Raw genomic sequence first — 22,579 nt, 5'->3', positions numbered from 1 at the left:
ATTTATTTTTAGACACGCTAGCAGCTCTATATGGAAATGTTGGTCAGTCGGTTCACCGCTTTGGTTCAGACTGAAATATTTCATCAATTGTTACATTGATTACTATTACCATTTTGTACAGATATTTATGCCCCCCGGACAATGAATTCTGCTGACTTTGGTGAACATCTGGCCTTTCCTCTGGCGTCACCATGAGGTTGACATTTGTGATTTTGAGTGAAATGAAATTTGGTTATTACCTGTAAAGCTAATGACATTCCCATCAGCCTCAACTGTTCTTTGTGTTTATTGCTAATAGCAAATATTACCTTGGCAACACGCTATTCTAGGATGGTGAACATGTTAAACATTATACCTGCTAAACAGCATATTAGCATTGTCATGTGAGGATGTTAGCATGCTGATGTGAACGTTTAGCTTACAGCTGTGCCACACAGAGCGGCTAGTGTGGCTGTAGATTCTTGTTTGCAAATCACAATGATAACTATTAGGGCTGTCAATTGATTAAAATTTTTAATCTCGATTAACTCATGATTGTCCAATGTTAATCATGATTAATCGCAAATTAATTGCACATTAATCATTTTTAAAGTTCAAATGTACCTTAAAGGGAGATTTGTCAAGTATTTAATATTCTTATCAACATGGGAGTGAGCAATTATGCTGATTTATGCAAATGTATGTATATATTTATTAATCAATTAACAACACAAAACAATGACAAATATTGTCCAGAAACCCTCACAGGTACTGCATTTAGCATAAAAAATATGCTCAAATCATAACATGGCAAACTGCAGCCCAACAGGCAACAACAGCTGTCAGTGTGTCAGTGTGCTGACTTGACTATGACTTGCCCCAAACTGCATATGATTATCATAAAGTGGGCATGTCTGTAGAGGGGAGACTCGTCGGTACCCATTGAACCCATTTTCGTTCACATATCTTGAGGTCAGAGATCAAGGGACCCCTTTGAAAATGGCCATGCCAGTTATTCCTCGCCAAAATTTTGTGTAAGTTTGGAGTGTTATTTTGGCTCGCTAGTACCCAAAAATCATAAGTTGCGTCAATGCATTAAAGAAATTAATGGCGTTAAAACAAATTTGTGTTAACGAGTTGTCGCATAAATAAAATAGCTTATCTTATCACATTTCTCTATTTATCAGAAACAAAAACAAAACCATTTAGGGGCTGAGAGTGTAGTAGAGAAAAACCCTCCCCTGCAGGGACACATAAATGCATTTACAACACAGTATCGATGCTCCCTGCTATATGAAAACGTATGGTTGATCGATTCATGAAACGTCTCTGTGTGCAATTCTTTATGACATTTTTGATTGCAGAGCAGAAAGTATTGATCACAACTGACCATTTCAGGTCTGTACATTAAATGTGCTTTTCACTTGAGTGGCTTAAAGAACCATTAAAGCAGGGAGGTTTTATTGTTCCGGTCAGAGAGAATAAATAAAAGTTGGATGATTTACATGTCGCAGCCCAAATTCCTGGCATCTAACTACATGTGCTGAGATGACACACATGCAATGTGTTATAGAAAGCAAATAAGTCATTCATTTGCCTGTTAATGGCTTCGTTTTGATAAAGCTTCACACCCATCAAATCTACAACAACATAATTTTAAACAGTGATGAAGATGTTTTTTCAATTCCAAATTCTAAATTGTTTCGCATTCATCAGGCAACAACAATACAGTAACTTTGACCCACTTTTGACATTTGTATGAAATTAAACAATTATATGAAGTGTTGTTGTTGCGTCAGGCTTGTGTAAATCCTGAAAATCAAGGGGACAAGTTCAAATGTTATGGACATTTTTACTCATTATAATCCAGCACTCTAAATGCTCCTAAATATCAGGTTTAATTAAAATACATTTATGTCATATGAAGTGATCCCAAAAGTTCCCACTTTTAATAGAAAATACAATATAGATGTTCAATAAGTGATCTTTGCAAGAGCACATGATTCTTTAGACATTTTAGATCAAACTTAAGACAGACACACTACATAATTACATACACAGCTTTTACACAGTGGTGACCCTATCAGTTAGACATATGGAGAGGCAGGTTTCTACGTAACACAAAGGAAGTATGCATGAACACTCTGCTGCAGATTATAAATCTACCGTTCACAGAAATGATTATCCAAGGAGCACTCCCATACTCCTCTGTTTCACATTATGCAGCAGTGACATATACGACACTCATACATACAATCTGAAATGCAATTAGATATAATTGTAGAAACGTATGCAGAATACACACCTCACTTTTCTCCCTGTTTTAATCAATAAAGTTATTTTTCATGTTTAGTTTGTACGTCACACAGTTTGGGTTTTCTGCACTCTTCCTATTTTTAATGACAATAATATCGACTGAAAACCAAACAAGCAACGAGGCGTCGGGAAAGTTCAAAGTACACTGAAAACCAATAATCAATGTGAAAATGTTTGCCATGATGAAAGCATTGCACATGTACTGAAGCATTCATTCACGTGTTTTATGATGACCCACGTTTTTATGCTACATCCACATTTAGAAATGAATATAAATCTTCTTTAAAGCATCACATGCCTGGATTACAGCATATGTTTGTATTTAATGTATGAAGTGGCAACAAGCATTCAGCTCAGAGCAGTGATGAAAGATGTACTCCGATTGTTTATCGTCGACGTCATCACCCTAAAAAATATTACAAATCCTCGAACAAAATCCTCAATTTGAATAAAGTGATCCAGTGTATTAAAAAGTCTTTTTTTTATTAAGTCAAATTTCTTTAATGAATATAACTCATCAGTTTTGTCAACAAACAGAGTGATGACATCTTGATGGATTTGCTAAGCGGATACGCAGATACATAATTTGATCTTTTTTTTGGTAACAACTACTACAATAGTGTTAGAGTCAAAATAGTTTTTTGTTATTGTGGTGTTAAATAAATGTATCTTAATATACTGTAGGTGTGGGCCTCCCTTTGTATGCATCAAGCGGGAGAGCAAATAAGTTTGTGACTGCAGTGAAAATGTTGTTTTTGAAAGGCTAAATGCCAACAAATATGGATTGAAGCAGAATATTAGGTTGATTTTGCTAAAAAAAGTAGCAAAAAATATATCTTTTTCAGTAGTTTTATATACAGACTTTTGTATAAATTATCTAGTAAGCGTGTTATGTGCATATGTGACATTGTATAAAACCTTTTGAGGCTCCAGAGGGAGCTGTGAAAAATCTGACTTGAGTCAGTGTCGGTTGAAGCTGAAGACAACAAGTTTTAAAATGAAAAACATATGTTGGCATGGAGTTAGAAAGAAGTGAGTTTATCAGACCGCTGTAGCCCGCTCCTCATCTCTGCTTGAAGCTAGCGGCTCGAGGCTACATTAGCTGCTACTCACTACAACACACCTGAATCTCCAACTGAACTGTCAGTAGTTAGAGTTGCATTGTGGGTAATGTAGGCACCTGGTTCTGACAAAGAAGAAGAATGAATGGAATAAAAAAGATGGAATCTTTGGTTCATTGATTTGTCTTTTACATGTCTATTGTGAATCTGTTGTTAGTTTTACCAACAGTCTACCTATTGCAAAATGTTTTGACAGAAGCAGCTTTAACGTTCCAGTTCAAATTATTATTCAGGCGATGGCATAATGTCTCAGTGGTTCCTGTGAACTCATGTAGGTCATTCTAAACAGCTTTTATCCAAAATAAATTAATGCAATCACCCTCACGAATGAGCCGAGATATTCTGTGAATGTCAGTGAACAAACTCCAAGGGGGTTTGCACAAACAAACATATACAACGACTAATTCAACTCGTGTACATACACATACACATGCACATATCTTCTCCACCATCACTTTAATCTACAGCACAGGATAAAAGCTCAAGCCGTCTCATGGCAACCTCTCCTAAAACTCCAGTTAATAACCCCCAGATTAATGACTGTATATAAAAGGTTCCGCAGGGAAAAACTCAGACAAATGCTATATATTTTCTCAGTGTAAATTTTCACACAGTACGACAGTCGTACTGTGTGTGGTGTTGAGATGAGGACACTCCCTTTAGGATTTAAGCCTGGACGGGTGGTTGTTTGATAAAGAGCATTAGCTCATAAGTCATAAATACAGCACGTCAAGGGTTTTATGACGCTTACCATCAATAAATTCAGAGTAATACATGGAGGATTTGCCATTCTAACACTTGTTGGTGAATAATAATCGCACGGACACAGTGGTTGTGTCACACTTCACTAAGTGTGCGGTGTGTTCATACTGACAAAGAGATGAAAAAGTCTTAAATATTCATGCTAAAGTGAGTGTGGTGTTGATGCGCAGTATTGTCCCACAATTCAACAAGAAAGAAATATTCTTGCTCCAATAGGAATTCATGTTGTCAGTGTAGATGTGAATGTATTACAGTTGGACTTTGACTGTTCAGTTATTCAAATATTGAATATGTTTGGTATCATTTTATAGAAACATGTTGTGGTTAGATAAGGTATTGAAGAAAGCACAATTTTACTAGCAGGTATTCAAATCGTTGATGCTTAGTTTCTCAGAACTGCATTTAATTCAGAAAATTCAGCTCATAATCTGTACCTAGAGTACTATCATGAATCCCATTCATTCAATCATTCATCCTGCGTGGTTTTCCATATTACATATAATTGACTTTCTATGTGACCGAATCACGGAGTAATGCAGTGGTGGAATGACACTAAGTAGGCTACATTTAAAGGAATACTTGTACTTTACTTAAGTATTTCCATTTTATGGTACTTTATACTTCAATTCCAGTACATTTTGGAAGCCAATATTATACTTTTTATTCCACTACATTTATTTTAAAGCTTTAGTTACTTTGCAGATTTAGATTATTAATATCTTAATATCTAAAATGGGTTATATATTCATTGGATTGTCATTTTGATTTATAATGTTTTGACTATAGAGATGATCTTGCTCACTTTAGTCACTTGGGGGCAGTGGTGTTCAACAGATGTTCTTCAACAGATCTGGCAATGGCAAACTAATTTTACTGATGTTTTCAGTATACTAATTGTAGATCTCAAATTTACTAATTTAAGATCTGATTTTGTGTTTTGCATGAGAAGAACTGAGGCCTAACCCCGGTCGGGGGTCATGCTGGTGTTTAAAAATACTTAGTTCTGTTGATACAGACTGGATAGTGAATGTCCCTGTATGAAAATCAGGGAATAAATCTAGATAGTTGGTGAAGCAACATAATCTGGGAAAAAGAGGTGATCAAATTCACCAGTGTTAGTTTCAGTTTTGTAATTTTGACCAGGTTTGGCTAAAAATGCAAACCTCTAAAACTATAGATGCTTTTGAGTGCAGGGCGGCAGCAAAAAGTATTTTAGCCACTATATTTAGAATATTTTTGCCGGTTCACCTTGAGACACAGTCTATGTTCTGACGGGGAACTGAAGCTGTTATCTATGCACTTAAACTTATTACCTTACTTTTTATTATCATCACATACATACATGAAATTTGACCTCTGCATTGACCCCATCCTAAGCATTTCAGGAGCGCCCGGGGACATGGGGTTCAGTGGACACATCGACAGACGGAGCTGGGGATCGAACTACCAGATTTCAAAATACTCCTGCTGGTTTACAAAGCACTAAATGGTTTAGGGCCAAAATACATTTCTGATCTTCTGCTATGTTCTGAACCATCCAGACCTCTCAGGTCATCTGGATCAGGTCTGCTTAGTGTCCCCAGAGTCAGAACTAAACATGCAGAAGCAGCGTTCAGTTTTTATGCACCAAATATTTGGAACAAGCTCCCAGAAACCTGCAGGACCAACTCCAACTCTGAGTTCTTTTAAATCAAAGCTTAAAACTTTCCTGTTTGCTGCTGCCTTTTATTAATTAATTAATTATTATTATTTATTACTGCACTATAATTTTTACTCTTGTGTGTTATATTCTATTTTAGCTTCGATCCTAGTTTTTATTTTTAGCTCGTTTTTATTTTTTCTAATATTTAATGTTTTTATGTTTTTATAACTGTTTTAATTATGTCCTAATGTTCTTTTGCACTTTGTCTTGAATGTTTATGTAAAGCACTTTGAATTGCCCTGTTGCTGAAATGTGCTTAAAGCTGCCTTGCCTTACCAACCTTCTGGTTAAAGGATGACCTGCTTTACCCACTGAGCTACAGTCTTTAATGCGCCCATGCAACCAGAATCATATTTTTCCACTGTGGTAGTACTAATTGTACATAATTAACGTTAACAAAATCTGAGTATCACTAGAGCAGGGGTCAGCAACCTTTACTATCAAAAGAGCCATTTTAGGCTCAAAACAAAAACAAAAAAATCTGTCTGGAGCCGCAAAACAATTGAGCACTGTGATGAAGGTAACACAGCTTATAGTCTAAGTATATAGTATATAAGTCTAATGCAGTGAGGGCCAAAGTGTAAATGTACTACGGAGTATTTGGGCCACATTGAGGGAAAAACATCTGAGAATAAAGTCATAACTTTACGAGAAAGAAAGTATCAATATTATGAGAATAAAGTCATAACTTTACGAGAAAAAAAGAAAATAACACGTAAAATTACAAATTTATAATATTATGACTCATAATACTACGACTTTTTTCTCATAAACCTAGGACTTTATTCTCGAAATCTCAGATTTATTTTTTTTCCTCAAAGTGGCCCTAATACTCCATCATACCATAGACCTACAACAATGATAAATAAAATTAAAAATATAACCAAAAAACAGTTATTAATTTCCACTATTTTTTTTTAATAAATCCACAGGGAGCCAGTGGAGAGGAGCTAAAGAGCCACATGTGGCTCCAGAGCTGCAGGTTGCTGACCCCTGCACACGAGTAACGTAGCCTACGAAGTACTGAGGTCAAAGAGTTATAGAGCTGATAACTCCGACCGTCGACCTTAACTTGAACGCACCATGTAACTTCTCTGTACCCGCCCATCTGAGGGTCACCTGACGTGCTGGCATTGATTTTATTGGTCCCTGCTACCTGTCAATCATAAACTCAACCACGTGGTCGATAATAACATGGGTGGGCTCGAGGGGGCGGTGGTGGACTGTCAGCGATGATTTGGAAAATAATGTAGTCAGTCACGCATTAATGAAGTTAAGTAATGATTCATCACGCAGGTTTACACGTTAAATAGTACGTTAGAAGAACAGCGTCGGTGTGACAGAACCGGAGCTCGAACAGGTGACCTATTGGTTGTCGTTAGAGCCGGTAACTAGAGAGACGTTAGCTAGTTGAACGTTAGCTTGGTAACAGTAGCTTGGTAACGGTAGCTTGGTAACTTTAGCTAGTTGAACGTTAGCTTGGTAACAGTTACCACCAGGAAGAAGAAGTGTCACCGCCTGCCTGCCTGTCTGCAGCACCCAGGGGAGACGAGGAGAGACCTTTCTGTGGTCATGGCTGCCCTCGGTAACTCCGGGGCCACTTCCAGTCCCATGGTGGTCCTGGCTCCGAAGACTAAAACGAAAAAGAAACACTTCGTGCAGCAGAAGGTGAAGGTGTTCCGAGCCAGCGACCCGGTCCTGAGCGTCTTCATGTGGGGCGTCAATCACTCGGTGAGTCAGTGGGAAGCTAAATGCTAATCTATCTGTGTGTATGTGTGTGTGTGTGTGTGTAGGCTAGCTTCGTTAGCAGCTAGCTAGTGAGCCAGCTGCTGGTGTTGCACTGAAATCTGTGACCCGTCAAACTCTGTGACACTAGAGGATCATCTGTAGACAGAAACACTGGTGCTTTCACTAAATATTGACAGGTGTTGTGCTCCAGATCTACAGACAGACTTATACACACACCTGACACATGTTTCTGTTACACAGCAGTTGTTGTAAGCAGCTATTGAAATGCTAATAAAACTATGGACTTTGGTCCAGCTTTCAAAATACAGTGAGAGACAATGGTAAAAGAAATACAGGAATATGATAGCATTTCATTGAAGCTGATGGGATAATAAGATAAGATAAGATGAACCTTTATTAATCCCCGGAGGGAAATTCAGGTGTGAAAGCAGCAACATCAGCAAACAGAGTGAAACACAGGAGAGGTAAAGGTATACAAGAATTATAAAAACAATAAATAGAGATATAAAAGATACAGAGTGAATGGGTGAACATAGTGTGTGCAGTCCGTCAATAAATAAATGTATGTACAATAAATAAATAAATGTAATATGTGCAGTGTATAAAGTGGTATATAGGATGTATAGTGTAAAGTAAGTGTAAAGTGCGCCAGTGGTTTGAGTCCAAGATGGAATACAGTATAAAAAGTGCAGTGGTGAAATGTAGCTAACTACATTTACTAGGGCTGGGCAATTCACCATTCATCTCCCTGATTCTATATTATCACGATACTTGGGTGCCGATTCGACATGTATTGCGATCAGGGAATGAAATTAGCACCTGCCACCTGCCAAATACAGGGTAAAAAATAATATTTCTTAATATAAGGAAAACCTATCTGCCATGGTAGCAGGTGACCTGAAATTTTTACCTGCCACAGCCAACATTTCCCATGTATCTGGCAGGTGGCAGGTAACAATTTCAGGTCGCCTGCCACCATGGCAGACAGGTTTTCCTTATATTAAGAAATATTATTTTTAAAAAGCAACTCTAAAGCCTAAATTAAATATAGTCATGGATTAAGGTTACATGATATATTCTATAATTCTACGGTCTGGTACCACTGACTCAGTGTTTACAATTTTAAAGCGTTCTACCTAAATTTCAGAAGTGGCAGACAAAAAAATGGCCGGTAGAAATGTTCAGTGACCTGCCACAGTGGCAGGTGAGGAAAAAGGTTAATTTCAGACCCTGATTGCGATTTTTAAGTATTGCGATTCGATATTGCGATTTTTTTTATTAACTTATTTAACACTAGACCATGGGAAAAAAAGTTGAATCGTAAACTTCTAGGGACTTTTACCTTGGAAAATATCTAAATTAATACAAATGTTTGAATTTCAGCATGTATTCAGTCAGAGATGTCCTAAAGTTAAATACTATATATCAGTCATTGTCAGGCTTTATTTAAAAAAAGACTTTTCCCTCACAAATTAGTGGTATTTTCTCTTAATTTATAAGGGACATGTAATGGTTTATACTTCTGGTGAATATAATCAATCAATCTTATTTCTATATGTATATTTTGTATGTAAAGTTCCTTTGTTAACACCTTATTTTGAAAACCGGACGTAGTCACACGTGTATACTTCCGCTAACTTCGCCAAGTCCGTCGCTAGCTCACCCCGTCATTTCCGTTCTCTGTATACATCCATGGTCAGCTCCATTGGGGCCGTTTGAATGCATTTAACATTAATGTCAGTATATGGCTGCTCTACAGTTAGAGCGTCAATTTGACCAGAGATATGAAAGTGACGGCTGGCGGTAACTTCCTTCTACCTTTGTATAGACTCAAATGGATCAAAAATATTGATTCTGGCATTAAAAAAATGGTTTCAAAATCGTTAAAAAAAAATATGCAGTGTTACATTCTCAGGTATATGAAAGGCTTTGGTTTTGTAGCCTCCACTTGAATATCCGTGAAGAAGCCCAGTCAGTATTGTAATATTATAAATCATGGTTTCAAATAGCCTATAGAAATGCAAAATTGTTAGTTTTATGCTAGATCTGCGGTTGATTGACAGGAATTTACTCTGCATCAATTAATCAAGGAATTAATTGTCAAATTAGCGCTGCAACTAACGATTATTTTAATGATTAATTGATGAATTGTTTAGTCTATATTATACAGCAAAAAACACATGTCACAAGGACCCAGAGCCCAATGGGACATCTTCTTATTGCTCTATTTGTTCCGTCTACAGTTCAAACCCCCCAAATATTCAATTTACAATGATGTAAAATTTAGAAAGGAGAATATCTGAGAGACTGGAGAAAAAAGGAACCAGAGAATAGATGTGTTTGCTTGCAAAAAAAAATGACCTAAATGATTATTCAATTATCAAATTACTATCATTTCAGCTCAGATTAATTGATAATGACAATAAATGTTTGTTGAAGCCCTATTTTAGACACTAATGTGGGCTCTGATATGATTGTTTTTTTTAGCATTTACCTCCTCTCTTTCAGATCAATGATCTCAACCAGGTGCCTGTTCCTGTCATGCTGCTTCCTGATGACTTTAAAGCCAACACTAAGATCAAAGTCAACAACCACCTCTTTAACAAGTAAGACACAGAAAGGATTGGTTGAAATTAGGGCTGTCAATCGATTAAAATATTTAATCGCATGATTATCCATAGTTAATTGTGATTAATCCCAAATTAATCCCAATTTTTTTAATTTAGCGAAAGTTTTTAGCGTTATTAAACTTCCTCCGCGACAAGCTAGTATGACATTGTTGGTACCAATGGATTCCTCAGGTACTGTAGCTAGCTTGCCTTAGCTAGTTGAATTGTAAATAAATTAGAATGTACCAGACATTGTCTTGTCTCTCATTATGCTTATTAACTTGACACATGACAAAGTCTGAAGTCTGTGTTGGATTGTAGAGTTTGACAAATTCTTAAAACATCTGTCAAAGAACATGTGAAAGACGTGTTTGTGTGTATTCAGCCAGCTTCTTCTCATTCTCCTACGTCTTCTCCTTTTGCAGAGAAAATCTTCCAGGACATTTCAAGTTCAAAGAATACTGTCCTCAGGTCTTCCGAAATCTAAGGGAACGGTTTGGTATTGAGGATCTGGACTATCAGGTGTGTGATGTACTGATGTACTCTTCAGTATGCATCTGATGGCAATTTGTTGGCTGACAATTGTAAATACAAATACGTGTATCTAGAAAATCACATTATTTAAACTAGATGATCTTTACATGTACCTGTGTGCTTCATGTTCTCCAGGTTTCGTTGACCCGCAGCCCCCCAATGAGGAGTGTAGATGACCAGGGAGAGGGTCTGCTCCTCAACTCCTACGACCGAACGCTGGTCATCAAGCAAATCTCCAGCGAGGATGTTGCAGACATGCACAGCATCCTGTCTGAGTATCACCAGGTAAGGTCTGGATGGTTAAAGGAGAAGTCTGGTGTTTTGTTCTATATTTTACTTATTGTCAACAAACCTCATGAAAAGACCAAAAACCAACAGTGTGTAATAGCGCCTCTCAATACTTTCTGACTTCCCTGCCCTGTCTGTGCCCTTCCGACACGTACTGTAAGTCTTTAAAAACTTGTCACAAATATATAGTTTCATTTAGGGCTCGGGCAATACATTTAATTAATTAAACCTATTTTAAACCTGCCGTAGTTTACGGGACTGTCGTGATTCCAGATGGCTAGCTGACTGGCTATCTCGTATGCGACTTTAACGGTTGCATTTACAAGAGGAACAGACTGAAAGTGCTGATTTGCACTCCGGGTTTATGTTTCCCATTTTTGGGGCTTCGAAGCTTCGGTGAGAAATATTCAAAGGTATTCAAAGCTTTGCAGTGCAGCACAGCAGGCTTACATGTCCTTCTGTCTCCCCTGTTTCAGTGCCCGCGACAATAACGCTGCCGCTCTACTGTGCACACACGCACCTCTACACACAACAAACAGCGATATCCATCTGAGAATAACTAATAATAATGAATATTGAATATGAATAATGAATAGTGTTGTGGGATTATTCCTTATTTTAAGGGCTATTTTGGGAGTTATACATTATTATTAGATACTTATACATATATATTATTTTAAAAAAAAACTTGTTTAAAAACCTTAAGAAAAAAAAAAGATTCGGAGGTCAATTAACATGGCAACGGTCAAAGCTTCAAAGCTTTCAGGTCAGCTCTAGATTCGACTGAAAAGTCTCTATTTAATTGAAGCATTTGTGATATGGAGTGACCTACTGTATATGTTTTGAATATGCATAATAATCACCGACGTGCAGGTGGTTCAGGTCTTGTGTTCAGGAAAAATCTATTAAAATTATGAATCATCCGTAAGCTTATATTTTTAGGCCACATCTGCCAGCCCTAGTTCCTGAAACAGCTGGTGTTGCAGTTTTTAGCACATGCTACTCAAACAGGAGGAAATAAAGCATTTGTCGGGGACTATTTTCAGTGGTTGATTGATCCACATTTGGAGCTCTTGTGAGTATTTGTGGCAGCAGGACAGTGTATGTGGGACTGAGTCAAAATAAACTAGTGTGTTCATGGTAATGACGGAACTTGTCACCCAGAGGTGTTGTTTGGACAACAATGGAGCTCTATGACACAGAGGAATAAGATATATCAGGTTTTGGTTCCACTGACAATACTTGTTAGTAGATATATTCAGCTTTGGTCTTTTCATGGGTTCTGTTCTGTTTTTTTCAAATGGAAACGCCCACTCAATCTTTTCTAAAATCAGTGACGTAGGTTACCAAAGTAAGCTAGGCGAGGTTAAGCGGCTGTGGATGGAAGCAGCAGAAAAATGCATTTTAGCCACTAAAAAGAGTTTACATTTAGAATATTTTCATTGCTTTACCTTTGCCGTCAGATAGCCCTTTCTGACGAGGAACTGAAGCCATTATATCGCAGTCTTCAAAGCCACCAGGCCAGACTCCATTCACAATTTTACCTTGAGGAACACGGGAGTTACTGGTCTACCACTCCATCGATCAGTTAGTTAGTTTGTGTTATCGTGTGACTTTTGAATCCAAACTAACATGGCGTCCACACAGCATTACATTACTTAGCCTCTGTGCTAGTACTCCTGTCTCCTTCTCCAAAGTGGGAGTGTGCTGACCGCTATCTAAGTTACTGTATGTAATGATACACAGACTATGAAGATGTATATTATACTGTATGTAGCAGCGTCATCATGCGGAAACCTACGTCAGGTCATGTGGGAAAACAGTTTTTAGAAGGGCTTGGGAAAATAGCATTTTAATGGTAAAACATACATACTTTGACCAAAATTTGAATGTTCGGATTTGAATACATAAGGAACCCCACTGTGAAGCTACAGAATGATATAAAAACCTAAAATATATATATATAAATGTATATATATATATTATATTGAACCCGCCCTTTAATGACGATAAGAAAAATGTAGAATATCACCAGAGGTGTACTGCGAGATTATGTGTTATCATTATTAATAGAATTTTAATCTGGACCCAGATCTGGCAAACAGCTGGGTGACATGGAATCTGGAGTAAGTCACAGTTGTTGCAGCAGTGAAACACAGACTATGATGATCTGAATCCTTTCTCCCCATCTGCCTTCTGTTCATTCATTCATTCATCCCCTCAGTCATTCATTAAAGGTAGGGCTGCCCAATTAATAGAAATTTTATCGAAATCGCAATATGGTCTACTGCAATTTTCAAATAGCGGGAGGCGCAATATTTGTTAAAAGGTGAAATGTGTGTCAAAGTTTCTGTACCAAACAAATATGTTGTCGTGCTGGAGTTATGTCCTCGCTTACACATCATATTCTGCAGACTTAAGAAAACATCTTTGTTTGGTATAGATCCCTGCAAACATCACATCATAATCATTTTAATGTTTTTAAGTGAAAATTAGAATAATATGTAAAATTGATAATTTCCTTTTAATATTACAAATCAAAGTATCAGTCAAAAGTAATCACAATTAGATGTTTTTTTCAAAATGGTTTAAAGGTTTGCCTGTCAGTCTCCAGACATGGTAACATCACACACACAGAGCCAGGAAGGTTCACCTCCCGTCTGCTTTACTGAACTGTGTATAAAGCTTCACCTCGACGGCGCTGTGTGTGTGTCCTACTTACAGAATATTCTCTTTAACCTTTGTTTGGCCCCTTTGTAGCTAAAAACCTAAAATAAAACGAGTTCCTAAAATGAGCACTTCCTGGAGGAATTTTTTTATTTTTCTGCCTCATAGGTGAGGGAAGTCGACCCAAATATGACTATTTTTACATTTATACGTCTTGCCGGGAGCAGCAGAGTGGTGCAGAGAGTAGGAAGACGGCTACATATTCAACCTGAGGACGGCAAACATCTGTCCTGCTGAAGTGCCCTTGAGCAAGACCCTAAATTTGGCTTTAAGGTGCCTCAATCAGACTGAACCTGACTGCTGCTGACCTCCGTGTGGGGAAGCTAAATGAGAATATATATCTACAACACTGCAGAGCGTCGGGAACAAACACTCCATTATGTGTTTGTTGGTTCATTACAGATATGCAAATGTTCATATCAACACATCTATGTTTATGTAAATAGTAGAGTACATTTGTAGGAGAGATAAGAGCGAGGTGACATACTTTCACCTCTATTTTGTTTGTTTCCATGAGGTTGTATTTCACATTTGCTGCCCGGCCTGGTATCAGCAATCATGCTCGCTCGGCCGGGTCGCGTGGATACTTCAAAACTAGGTCTCACTTCAGGCTAAACATATCACTGAGGAAACTTTTGCCTGCTTTGAGCTCTTATTGGAATGTGTAGCCTGTGGTTACGCAGCCCACATAGAACTGGGAGGGAGATGAGGAAAAATGGCAGCTCTGTTTCGGGGTGTTTTTTTAATTCACTTGGCCCTGAATGAACTCATTGTTATCAGAGCTCCTGCGTTGACATTGCACAGTTTCTCTCATTCATCATGACACTTTGCAGGTTGCAGTTTATTGCGTCAGTTTTCTTGTCAACATTTCGTGTTGGGGGTGCACGTTTGGCATGCTGAACAACTGTTTTGTATTAAGTGAAATACTGAATTATTTTGTAGTTTATCAGTTGCAAAATAACTCAATATTGAGATGCTGTATTAAAACATTTGGGTCACGCATGTTGGCTTTGCTGCAGTAGGCTTTATCGTTGTTGTACTTTTGGCTTTTAGATATTATTTGGATGAATCAGGTTTTGTGTGTTTTGGCAGGCGTAGGGATTTGGTCTTGAGATCAGCTTTCAAACAAACATTTGCTGTATTGTTTTTGCACCTCATAATTGTATGACAGCCTCTGAAGGCCTCATCAGTAATTCAGCTGCCTTTGTATAAATGATTTGGCAAAACATTTACCTTTTTTAGACTAATATCATCTCATAGTGCAGTATATATTTTGTCATATCGCCAATGCTGGCTTGAGGGCACCATTTGTTCTGTTGGTTTATGCACTTGTCATTCTCTTTGGTGTAGAGCTGCAACAATTAATCGAGTAGTCATTCGACAGCAAAATTATTGGTCAGCTACTTTGATAATCAGTTAATCATACAAGTTATTTTCACGCTAAATATTTCTAGCTTCTCAGTTGTGATTATTTGCTGCTTTTCTCTGTTTTATGGGATCATGAACTGAATATGAGGGACAGCATTTTTTAAGAGGTCATCTGAGGTTCTGGGAAACTGCGATGAGCATTTTATTTTTGTGCCTCCACGCTGGCGACTGCGTGGAGACCCGAATGCTTCAATTAGTTTTTGTTTTTTATTATTTAAGTATGTAAATCCCAAGATAGCCCATGAAATAAGGAATAATTTCACAACATTATTCATTATTCATATTCAACATTAATTATTATTCGTTATTCTCAGATGGATATCGCTGTTTGTTGTGTGTAGAGGTGCGTGTGTGCGTGCACAGTACTGTAGCAGTGGCGCTGTCTCGGGCACTGAAACGGGGGAGATGGAGGCAGACAGAAGAACATGTCAGCCTGCTGTGCTGCGCCACGAAGCTTCCAATACCTTTGAATATTTCTCACCGAAGCTTCGAAGCCCAAAAAATGGTATTTGGAGCAGCCCTAGAGTTTGGGAGCAATGTACCCATGTAGTCACCAACCGCTTCTTTTCACCTGCCAGATGAGCGCCTCACCAGCAGGGTGTCGCACACAAACTTATTCAGGTGCTAAATCCAACAAGTAGGAGTTGCTGGTGTAGTGATAAAAGTGTTTTCACTGGGGCTCCTGGCTAATCCTGAGACACTTTAGCTGGGGTTTGAACATGGCTCGCTGTGGTGCTGGGTGACTGTTTTTCTTCTGGTACAGGTGCCCAGGAGTGAGACATTTTAAAAAATCAATGCACAAAACAAAGCAGTATTCGGTCGAGTGACACCTTTTAACATCCTGCCCAGTGTGTTTCATGGGACACTGAATGAGGTCAGTCTGAAGCGAGTGTCTATTTTAATTGACTGAGCACGGCTCAAAGTGTAACATGGATTCACTCAGTAATTGCTTCTCATTCAAAGTGACCTTTAAATAATGCAAAATGTAATGCCTTTTAACACTGTTCATGTCTGAATCTTTCATCTGTGAATCTGCCTTTTACTATATTTTACTATTTCTATGTTTAATATTGAGACTGCCAATTGACATCAGTATTCTGCACTAACATTTTCTGCACCTGCCATGCAAATTCACAGTTGTTTCCTGTCTGCAGCACATAGTGAAGTGTCACGGCAGCACCCTGCTGCCACAGTTCCTGGGTATGTACCGGGTGAGCGTGGACAGCGAGGAGACTTACCTGATCGTCATGAGAAACATGTTCAGCCACAGACTGATTGTGCACAGGAAGTACGACCTGAAGGTGAGGAGGAACTTCACGGCCTTTAATCACACATCCCACTTCTCATCACTGGTTCACAAAGCAATGAGGAAGTTATATAGAAAGAGTTTGTTCTAACATGACCCTACGATGCACAGGTAGTAAAGCAATTTTACACATTTTGCTTTCAGAACAGAAAAGGGTTCATACTCGTACTCTGTTTCTGTATTACAATATTTATAATAATGATAATAGCCTTATTTGTATAGCTCCTTTCATACAAGAAAATGCAGCACAAAGTACTTTACAATTAATTAAAATAGATAAAATGAACATAAAAACAGAGATAGAATGCCATAATTATTGGAAAATAAAACACTCTTGATAAAATAAGGTAACTAGAATGGCACTCGGAGAGCACAGACCTCCGCCCCCCTCTCCGTTCAGCTTGCGCCATCATCCACGTGTATTTTTGTTTATGTTGAGATCAGCTGTACGTGGGGGAGCATCGTAAAACACTCCATTCAAACTGGACCGAAACAAAATAAAACTCATCTAAACCGTCATCGTTACTCTTTCCAACAATCACCAAGTGTGCTTTGGTCGAACTCAACCGTAATTTCACTGAGTTTAATGTGAAAAAACGCGTCATCAGTTACACTGTGCATGTGTTAAACCCTGTGGTCTTAATGTTCTTGCTGATCATAATGCTTAAAAAAATTCCTGAATCCGAACAATGATCCTGATCGATACCAAAATCGAATGGATTGTTCATTGTGCCACACTCCACCCCTCCAAACAATTTCATTCAAATCCATCGCGGACTTTTGAAGTAATCCTCCAAACGGACAAATCAACAAACCAACGCTGGAGAAAACACAACCTCCTTCCTAGGGCTTCGGCCTTAGCGGAGGTAAATATAAGAGGAAATAGAATACATAAAATGCACAACATAACCAAAATAAAACCCACTGAATTATAATAATATTTAAATCAGTAGCCATATTTGCAGCATGCACGTATACATCAATAAACACTGCAGCAGCTGCATCGAAGGACCTCCATTCTGTTCTACTCTGTTTTTTTCTTCTCTTCATCAGTGGTGGAGATTTATATTTTTAAGACGAAAACTCAAAAAGTATTTTGCCTCTTTGTTAATAACAGTTTGTTCTTGCAGGGCTCTCTGGTGGCTCGTGAAGCAAGTGACAAAGAACGGGTAAAAGAAACATCTTGCCTACTCTCCATTTATATCCTGATGTGTCCAGCTGTCTCCTCCTCATCCCATAATATGTCCTGCTAAAGATGTATTCTGTTCCTAAAGGGAAAAGAGCTTCCTACCTTCAAGGACATGGACTTCAGGAACAACTTGCAGAAGGTGTATGTGACCGATGAGCAGAAGGAGAAGTTCATGGAGAAACTCAACAGAGATGTGGAGGTAGGTGGCCTGTTAAATGTCTTTAAACGTGACACTGTTGTTGCACACATCTACCACACGGAGGCAGTATCGTCACATTAAGGACACACCACTCATGTGATGCCATTTTGGCAGCAGGAGGAAGGATGTGAAATTCATTTACTAGTGGAAGAGGTCAATTTAGATATGAAAGGATTGGATTGAACATTAAATGATTAGTAGATTACTCTGTTGATAGAAGATTAATCAGCAGCTATTTGTGAATATTTCAGAATAAGAAAAACATACAAAACACAGAGAACTCTACATCAGCCCTTCTGTGATAACAAAGTGAATATCTTTGGGTTTTGGACTGTTTGACAGGCAAAACAAGGCATTTGAAGACCTCACCATGGGCTCATGGAGCTTGTGAGGGGCATTTTTTGCTATTTACTGACATTACAAAGACCAGATGATTAATCATTGAGTCAAGAAGAAACTCTGCAGATTAATGGATAATGAAAATAATGGTTAGTTGCAGCCCCAACATAAACATGGCGTGTTCTCATCTGTGAGATAGTTTTAGGGCTGCAACTAATGTTTAATTTCATTCTCAGTTAATCTGCAATTTAGTCCGAAAATTGAAAAGAAAATGCCCCTCTCAATTTCGACTAACACTTCTAAGCTCAAAGATATGAAAGACATAAAAAAAAGTTTTTAAAAAAACCCATCAAATTCTCGAAGCAAATTCCGGTTCTTAACAAATACCCCTCTCCCATTTTCACCAGTTTCTGGTGAGGCTGAAGATCATGGACTACAGCCTGCTGCTCGGTATCCACGACGTGGGTCGAGCTGAACGGGATGAGGAGGAGGGCGAGGAGGTTTCCAACGAGGAAGAACCAGAGGCGGAGAACGGCCTGGCACTGGGGGCTACGGTGGGCTCTTACGGCACCTCTCCAGAGGGAATCGCTGGTTACATGTCCTGCTGCAAACCTCTGGGGCCCGGGGAGTTCGACCCCTATGTGGATGTGTACGCAGTCGGGAGCCTCCCAGGTGAATTCTATAAAATAAGATCATTCAAGACCAAAACTAAATTATGATGTTTGGAAAGAATACTTTCCCTCCAGATACCGATGTTAATACTTAAAATCAGGGTATCTCCTGATACCGATTGCCAGTCCGATACCAGTCCTTTGTCTTTTTCCCAAATTAAAAAACCTATACAGCACTTCCTCGCTGCATGAAACTTATTAGTATTCTTTTTATGTCCTTTTCACTGTTTTATGTAAATTGAGTAAATCTGAGTTTTGGCCTGTTGAGCAAAACAAGACATTTGAGGGCGTCACTTTCAGCTCTGGAAAACTGAGACTGTTTTTTTAATAGGCATAAATTGATCAATTAATCTAGAAAACAATTGGCAGATTAATCGTTAGTTGCAGCCCGTCCAAAGACGGAATCCTAAATCTTCTACATACTGTATGTTCGTCTGTTATGATATCAGCTCCACTATCATCATCTAGATCATCTGGGAAATAATAATTTATAGTTTTAGAGGCTTTGATATTATTTTCTTACCAGGGAGCTTTAATCTTGATGATTGTTGAGACCTGTCACAATAGAATACTGTCAATACCGGCCCAATAAAACAACGCTGATTGTGTCTGATTGTCTGCCTTTCATCTCAGGAGCCCCTCAGAGGGAGGTCTATTTCATGGGCCTGATTGACGTACTTACTCAGTACGACACCAAGAAGAAAGCCGCTCATGCAGCGAAAACTGTCAAACACGGGGTGAGTAGCAACGAGAGAGGAAGGAAAGAGGTGGAGGGCTGCTGTCAGGTCGTACCTGCACGGACGGCAAATGTTTGATGTTGGCTCTCATGTCATGAAATGTACGATGTATACAGATGATGTTGATGACCTTTCTTTTTTTTTTTTTTTTTTTGCTTTGTCTCCATCTCCTCTCTCTTTGTTGCAGGCCGGTGCTGAAATCTCCACAGTCCACCCCGAGCAGTATGCCAAACGATTCCGCGACTTCATCTTTAACATCTTTGCGTAACACTCGGCTATGAACGCTGCCAAAAGTCGATCCAACTGAGAGCTAAGCGTCTATTTTACCATTGACCAAAAATAGCATGCGCACACACATATCATTATTTAAATGTGGTGATCTGAGGCGAGACTACTTACGTTGTAGCAACATAATGTACTACTTCTGATGCATATATTTATTTTTAAGATTTAAGATGCATTTCTTCTATTAAGCACTCTTTAAAGGAATAACTCTGGCGCTTTAGGGTACATGGAAACAAACTGCTGTTGATCAGTGTTAGACCACATCAGTGTGAGATCAAATATTTCTGTTTTTTTCAGGCATGAACTAAACTTAAAGGAAGAGTTTGAAATTTTGGGAAGTGCGCTTATTTACTTTCTTGCTAAAATTTTAACAGATTCATATCACTCATATCATGTGTCTGTTTAAGGTTCCCTGTGGAGTTTTTGACCTCTAGTAGCATTATAGAGTCATTTCTTTATGAGTGGGTCCCCGTTTTGTTTGTTTTGTGCACGAGGACGCATGTGCACACTATGCGCATTCCTGCAAATGGTGTCCCACTACTCCACTGATCTACAAGTGGCGGTAACACACCAAGATGTGCAACAATGTGCCAGCAAAGGCAGTGAAGAAGAACACCGCTAGCAAGTGAACATGTATGTAAACAGTGCTGGATTTATAATACTTAAAAACTGTGGCTGTGTCCAAAATCACATACTATGTACTACATAGCCAATATGTGTACTATCATTCAACATACGTTTGTGTGAACAAACAGTAATTGACAGCAGTAATTTACTTCGTCACTTCCTGAGAGCCTCCTTGCTGGTTGGAGACGTGTAACCATGGTAACCTTGGCCAACCTCATGTGACCAAAACAACAATTTGTGAGAATCAAAGTCAAATTAATTTTATATATATATTACTTATACTTAAACTTAAGTTGAAGCATTATTGATGTTACAGAGCTGTCCCTCAACATCTGTTGTGAACGTTGTCCTTACCGCATTGAATTGTGGGATATTTATGCCGCTGTAGTGTCCAGCATTTGCATACTGTAATATTTCACCGGAAATAGTATGTAATTTGCGTACTACTGGCTTCATACTAAGGTTTCGGACATACTAAAATATCTCACATACTGTGTTAGCGTACTAAATAGCATGTTAGTATGGAATTATGGACGCAACCTCAGCTTTGCAAATGTTTTATGAAGAAGGAAATGTATTCAACGCGTTTGTTAGACCTCAAAGATGCAGACAGTATGCTTTTCACTGAACGTAAACATAACTTTTTGTTTGTTTACTAGAAACTCCACAGGGCACCTTTTATATGTAAAGCTGTAGGAGGACCAGGAGACGGTTAGCTTAGCTTAGCATAAAGACTGGAAACAGTGGGAAACAGCTAGCCTGGCTCTGTCCTGAGGTAACTAAATCCTCTTGCCAGCGCCTCTAAAGATGACAATATGTGGTTTATGAGAGGTTATGTGCACAACTCGTTTTTACATCTGTTTTTGTACAGATTAAACAAATGAGATCTAACTTGTTGATCAGTGAGCTTTAGAGGAGCTGTTTGGCACATTTTGTTATCTTTGAACAGAGCCAGGCCAGCTGTTTTCCTCTGTTTCCAGGCTTTATGCTAAGCTAAACTAACCGGCAGCTGGTTGTATCCTTGTATGGTATAATATCGATCCTCTAATCTAACTGTCAGTAAGAAAAAGCAAATAAACGTAGTTCCCAAAACTTTAAACTATTCCTTAAATCCTAGAATAGTCTTTAATGGAGATGGGTATTAAACAATAATGTAAGTCTAGACTCTATACTTGATATTATTTATCTATTGAAGCAGGCCATTTGAATGTTTAGAGTGCCAAATGTGTGGGATCAAAGCTTTAGCCTAGCAGGATTTACACCTTGCATACAATTGGCTTTGTTGTGGACAATCTGAATGGATCAGATCTGATTTTCCACCAAAGTCTCTACTAAATTTAAAAAGAAAATGTCCAGAACAGCCTTGTCAATGGAAATGGTAAATGTGTGATATTTAAATAGAGTGCATATCCAATAATTTAGCCTGTAAACATGTTCGGCGGCCCTGCATCTCTGAGCTACCAGAGCCTGTGAAGAGAATGTGGGGTAGCTGACCTTGGAGCTTTTCCTGCATTAATGAAGTGACTCGTCCAAATTTTTCGGATCAGTCCTTTCTTTTTAATGAAATACCTTCACGTGTCGATGTGTAATTCGACATCAAAACACTTCCTGAAAATGAGCCCATCCATCGTTATTCTGGACAGACTCCTTTTTGAACGTGACGTAGTGTTTTGTGCATTAAAATGGCAAAATGTGCGCTATGTGAATCATTGTGATAGGATTAAGATTTAGACAAATATAGCAATAGAACTAGGAACTATTTTCTGTGTATTGTAATGACCTTTGAGATTTAGCGATAACCAGGGTACTGTGTAAAACATTGTTGACAATAACACTACATTTGAGTAGCTTCTGCAGTTAGCCTTAACACAGTGACATGATACAGCATTCCTAAACACTGGCAAGGCAGCGTAGATACGGGTCACTCTGTATGATGCCTCATCTACTTGGTGATTGCACATGGTGTATTTTTGCAAATCAGCTTTTGGACCAAAATATATTTTACAAAGAA

The 22,579-nt window shown here is 38.4% G+C and overlaps 1 protein-coding gene across 1 annotated transcript; it reads left to right on the top strand.

Annotated features, from left to right (window-relative positions):
* Nucleotides 1–7,062: 7,062 nt before the first annotated feature.
* Nucleotides 7,063–22,579, top strand: pip4k2ca (phosphatidylinositol-5-phosphate 4-kinase, type II, gamma a). Its single transcript, XM_074643429.1, has 10 exons — nucleotides 7,063–7,611; nucleotides 10,138–10,235; nucleotides 10,664–10,760; nucleotides 10,908–11,057; nucleotides 16,370–16,516; nucleotides 17,652–17,690; nucleotides 17,796–17,909; nucleotides 18,656–18,920; nucleotides 19,553–19,656; nucleotides 19,844–22,579. The coding sequence occupies exons 1-10, from the start codon at nucleotides 7,453–7,455 to the stop codon at nucleotides 19,922–19,924; spliced, it is 1,254 nt and encodes a 417-aa protein (XP_074499530.1). The 5' UTR covers nucleotides 7,063–7,452; the 3' UTR covers nucleotides 19,925–22,579.

The sequence above is a fragment of the Sebastes fasciatus genome, chromosome 8 (genome assembly GCF_043250625.1).
Source record: "Sebastes fasciatus isolate fSebFas1 chromosome 8, fSebFas1.pri, whole genome shotgun sequence".
In the NCBI taxonomy this organism is placed as follows: domain Eukaryota; kingdom Metazoa; phylum Chordata; class Actinopteri; order Perciformes; family Sebastidae; genus Sebastes; species Sebastes fasciatus.
This window is presented reverse-complemented; position numbering and strand designations above follow the sequence as displayed.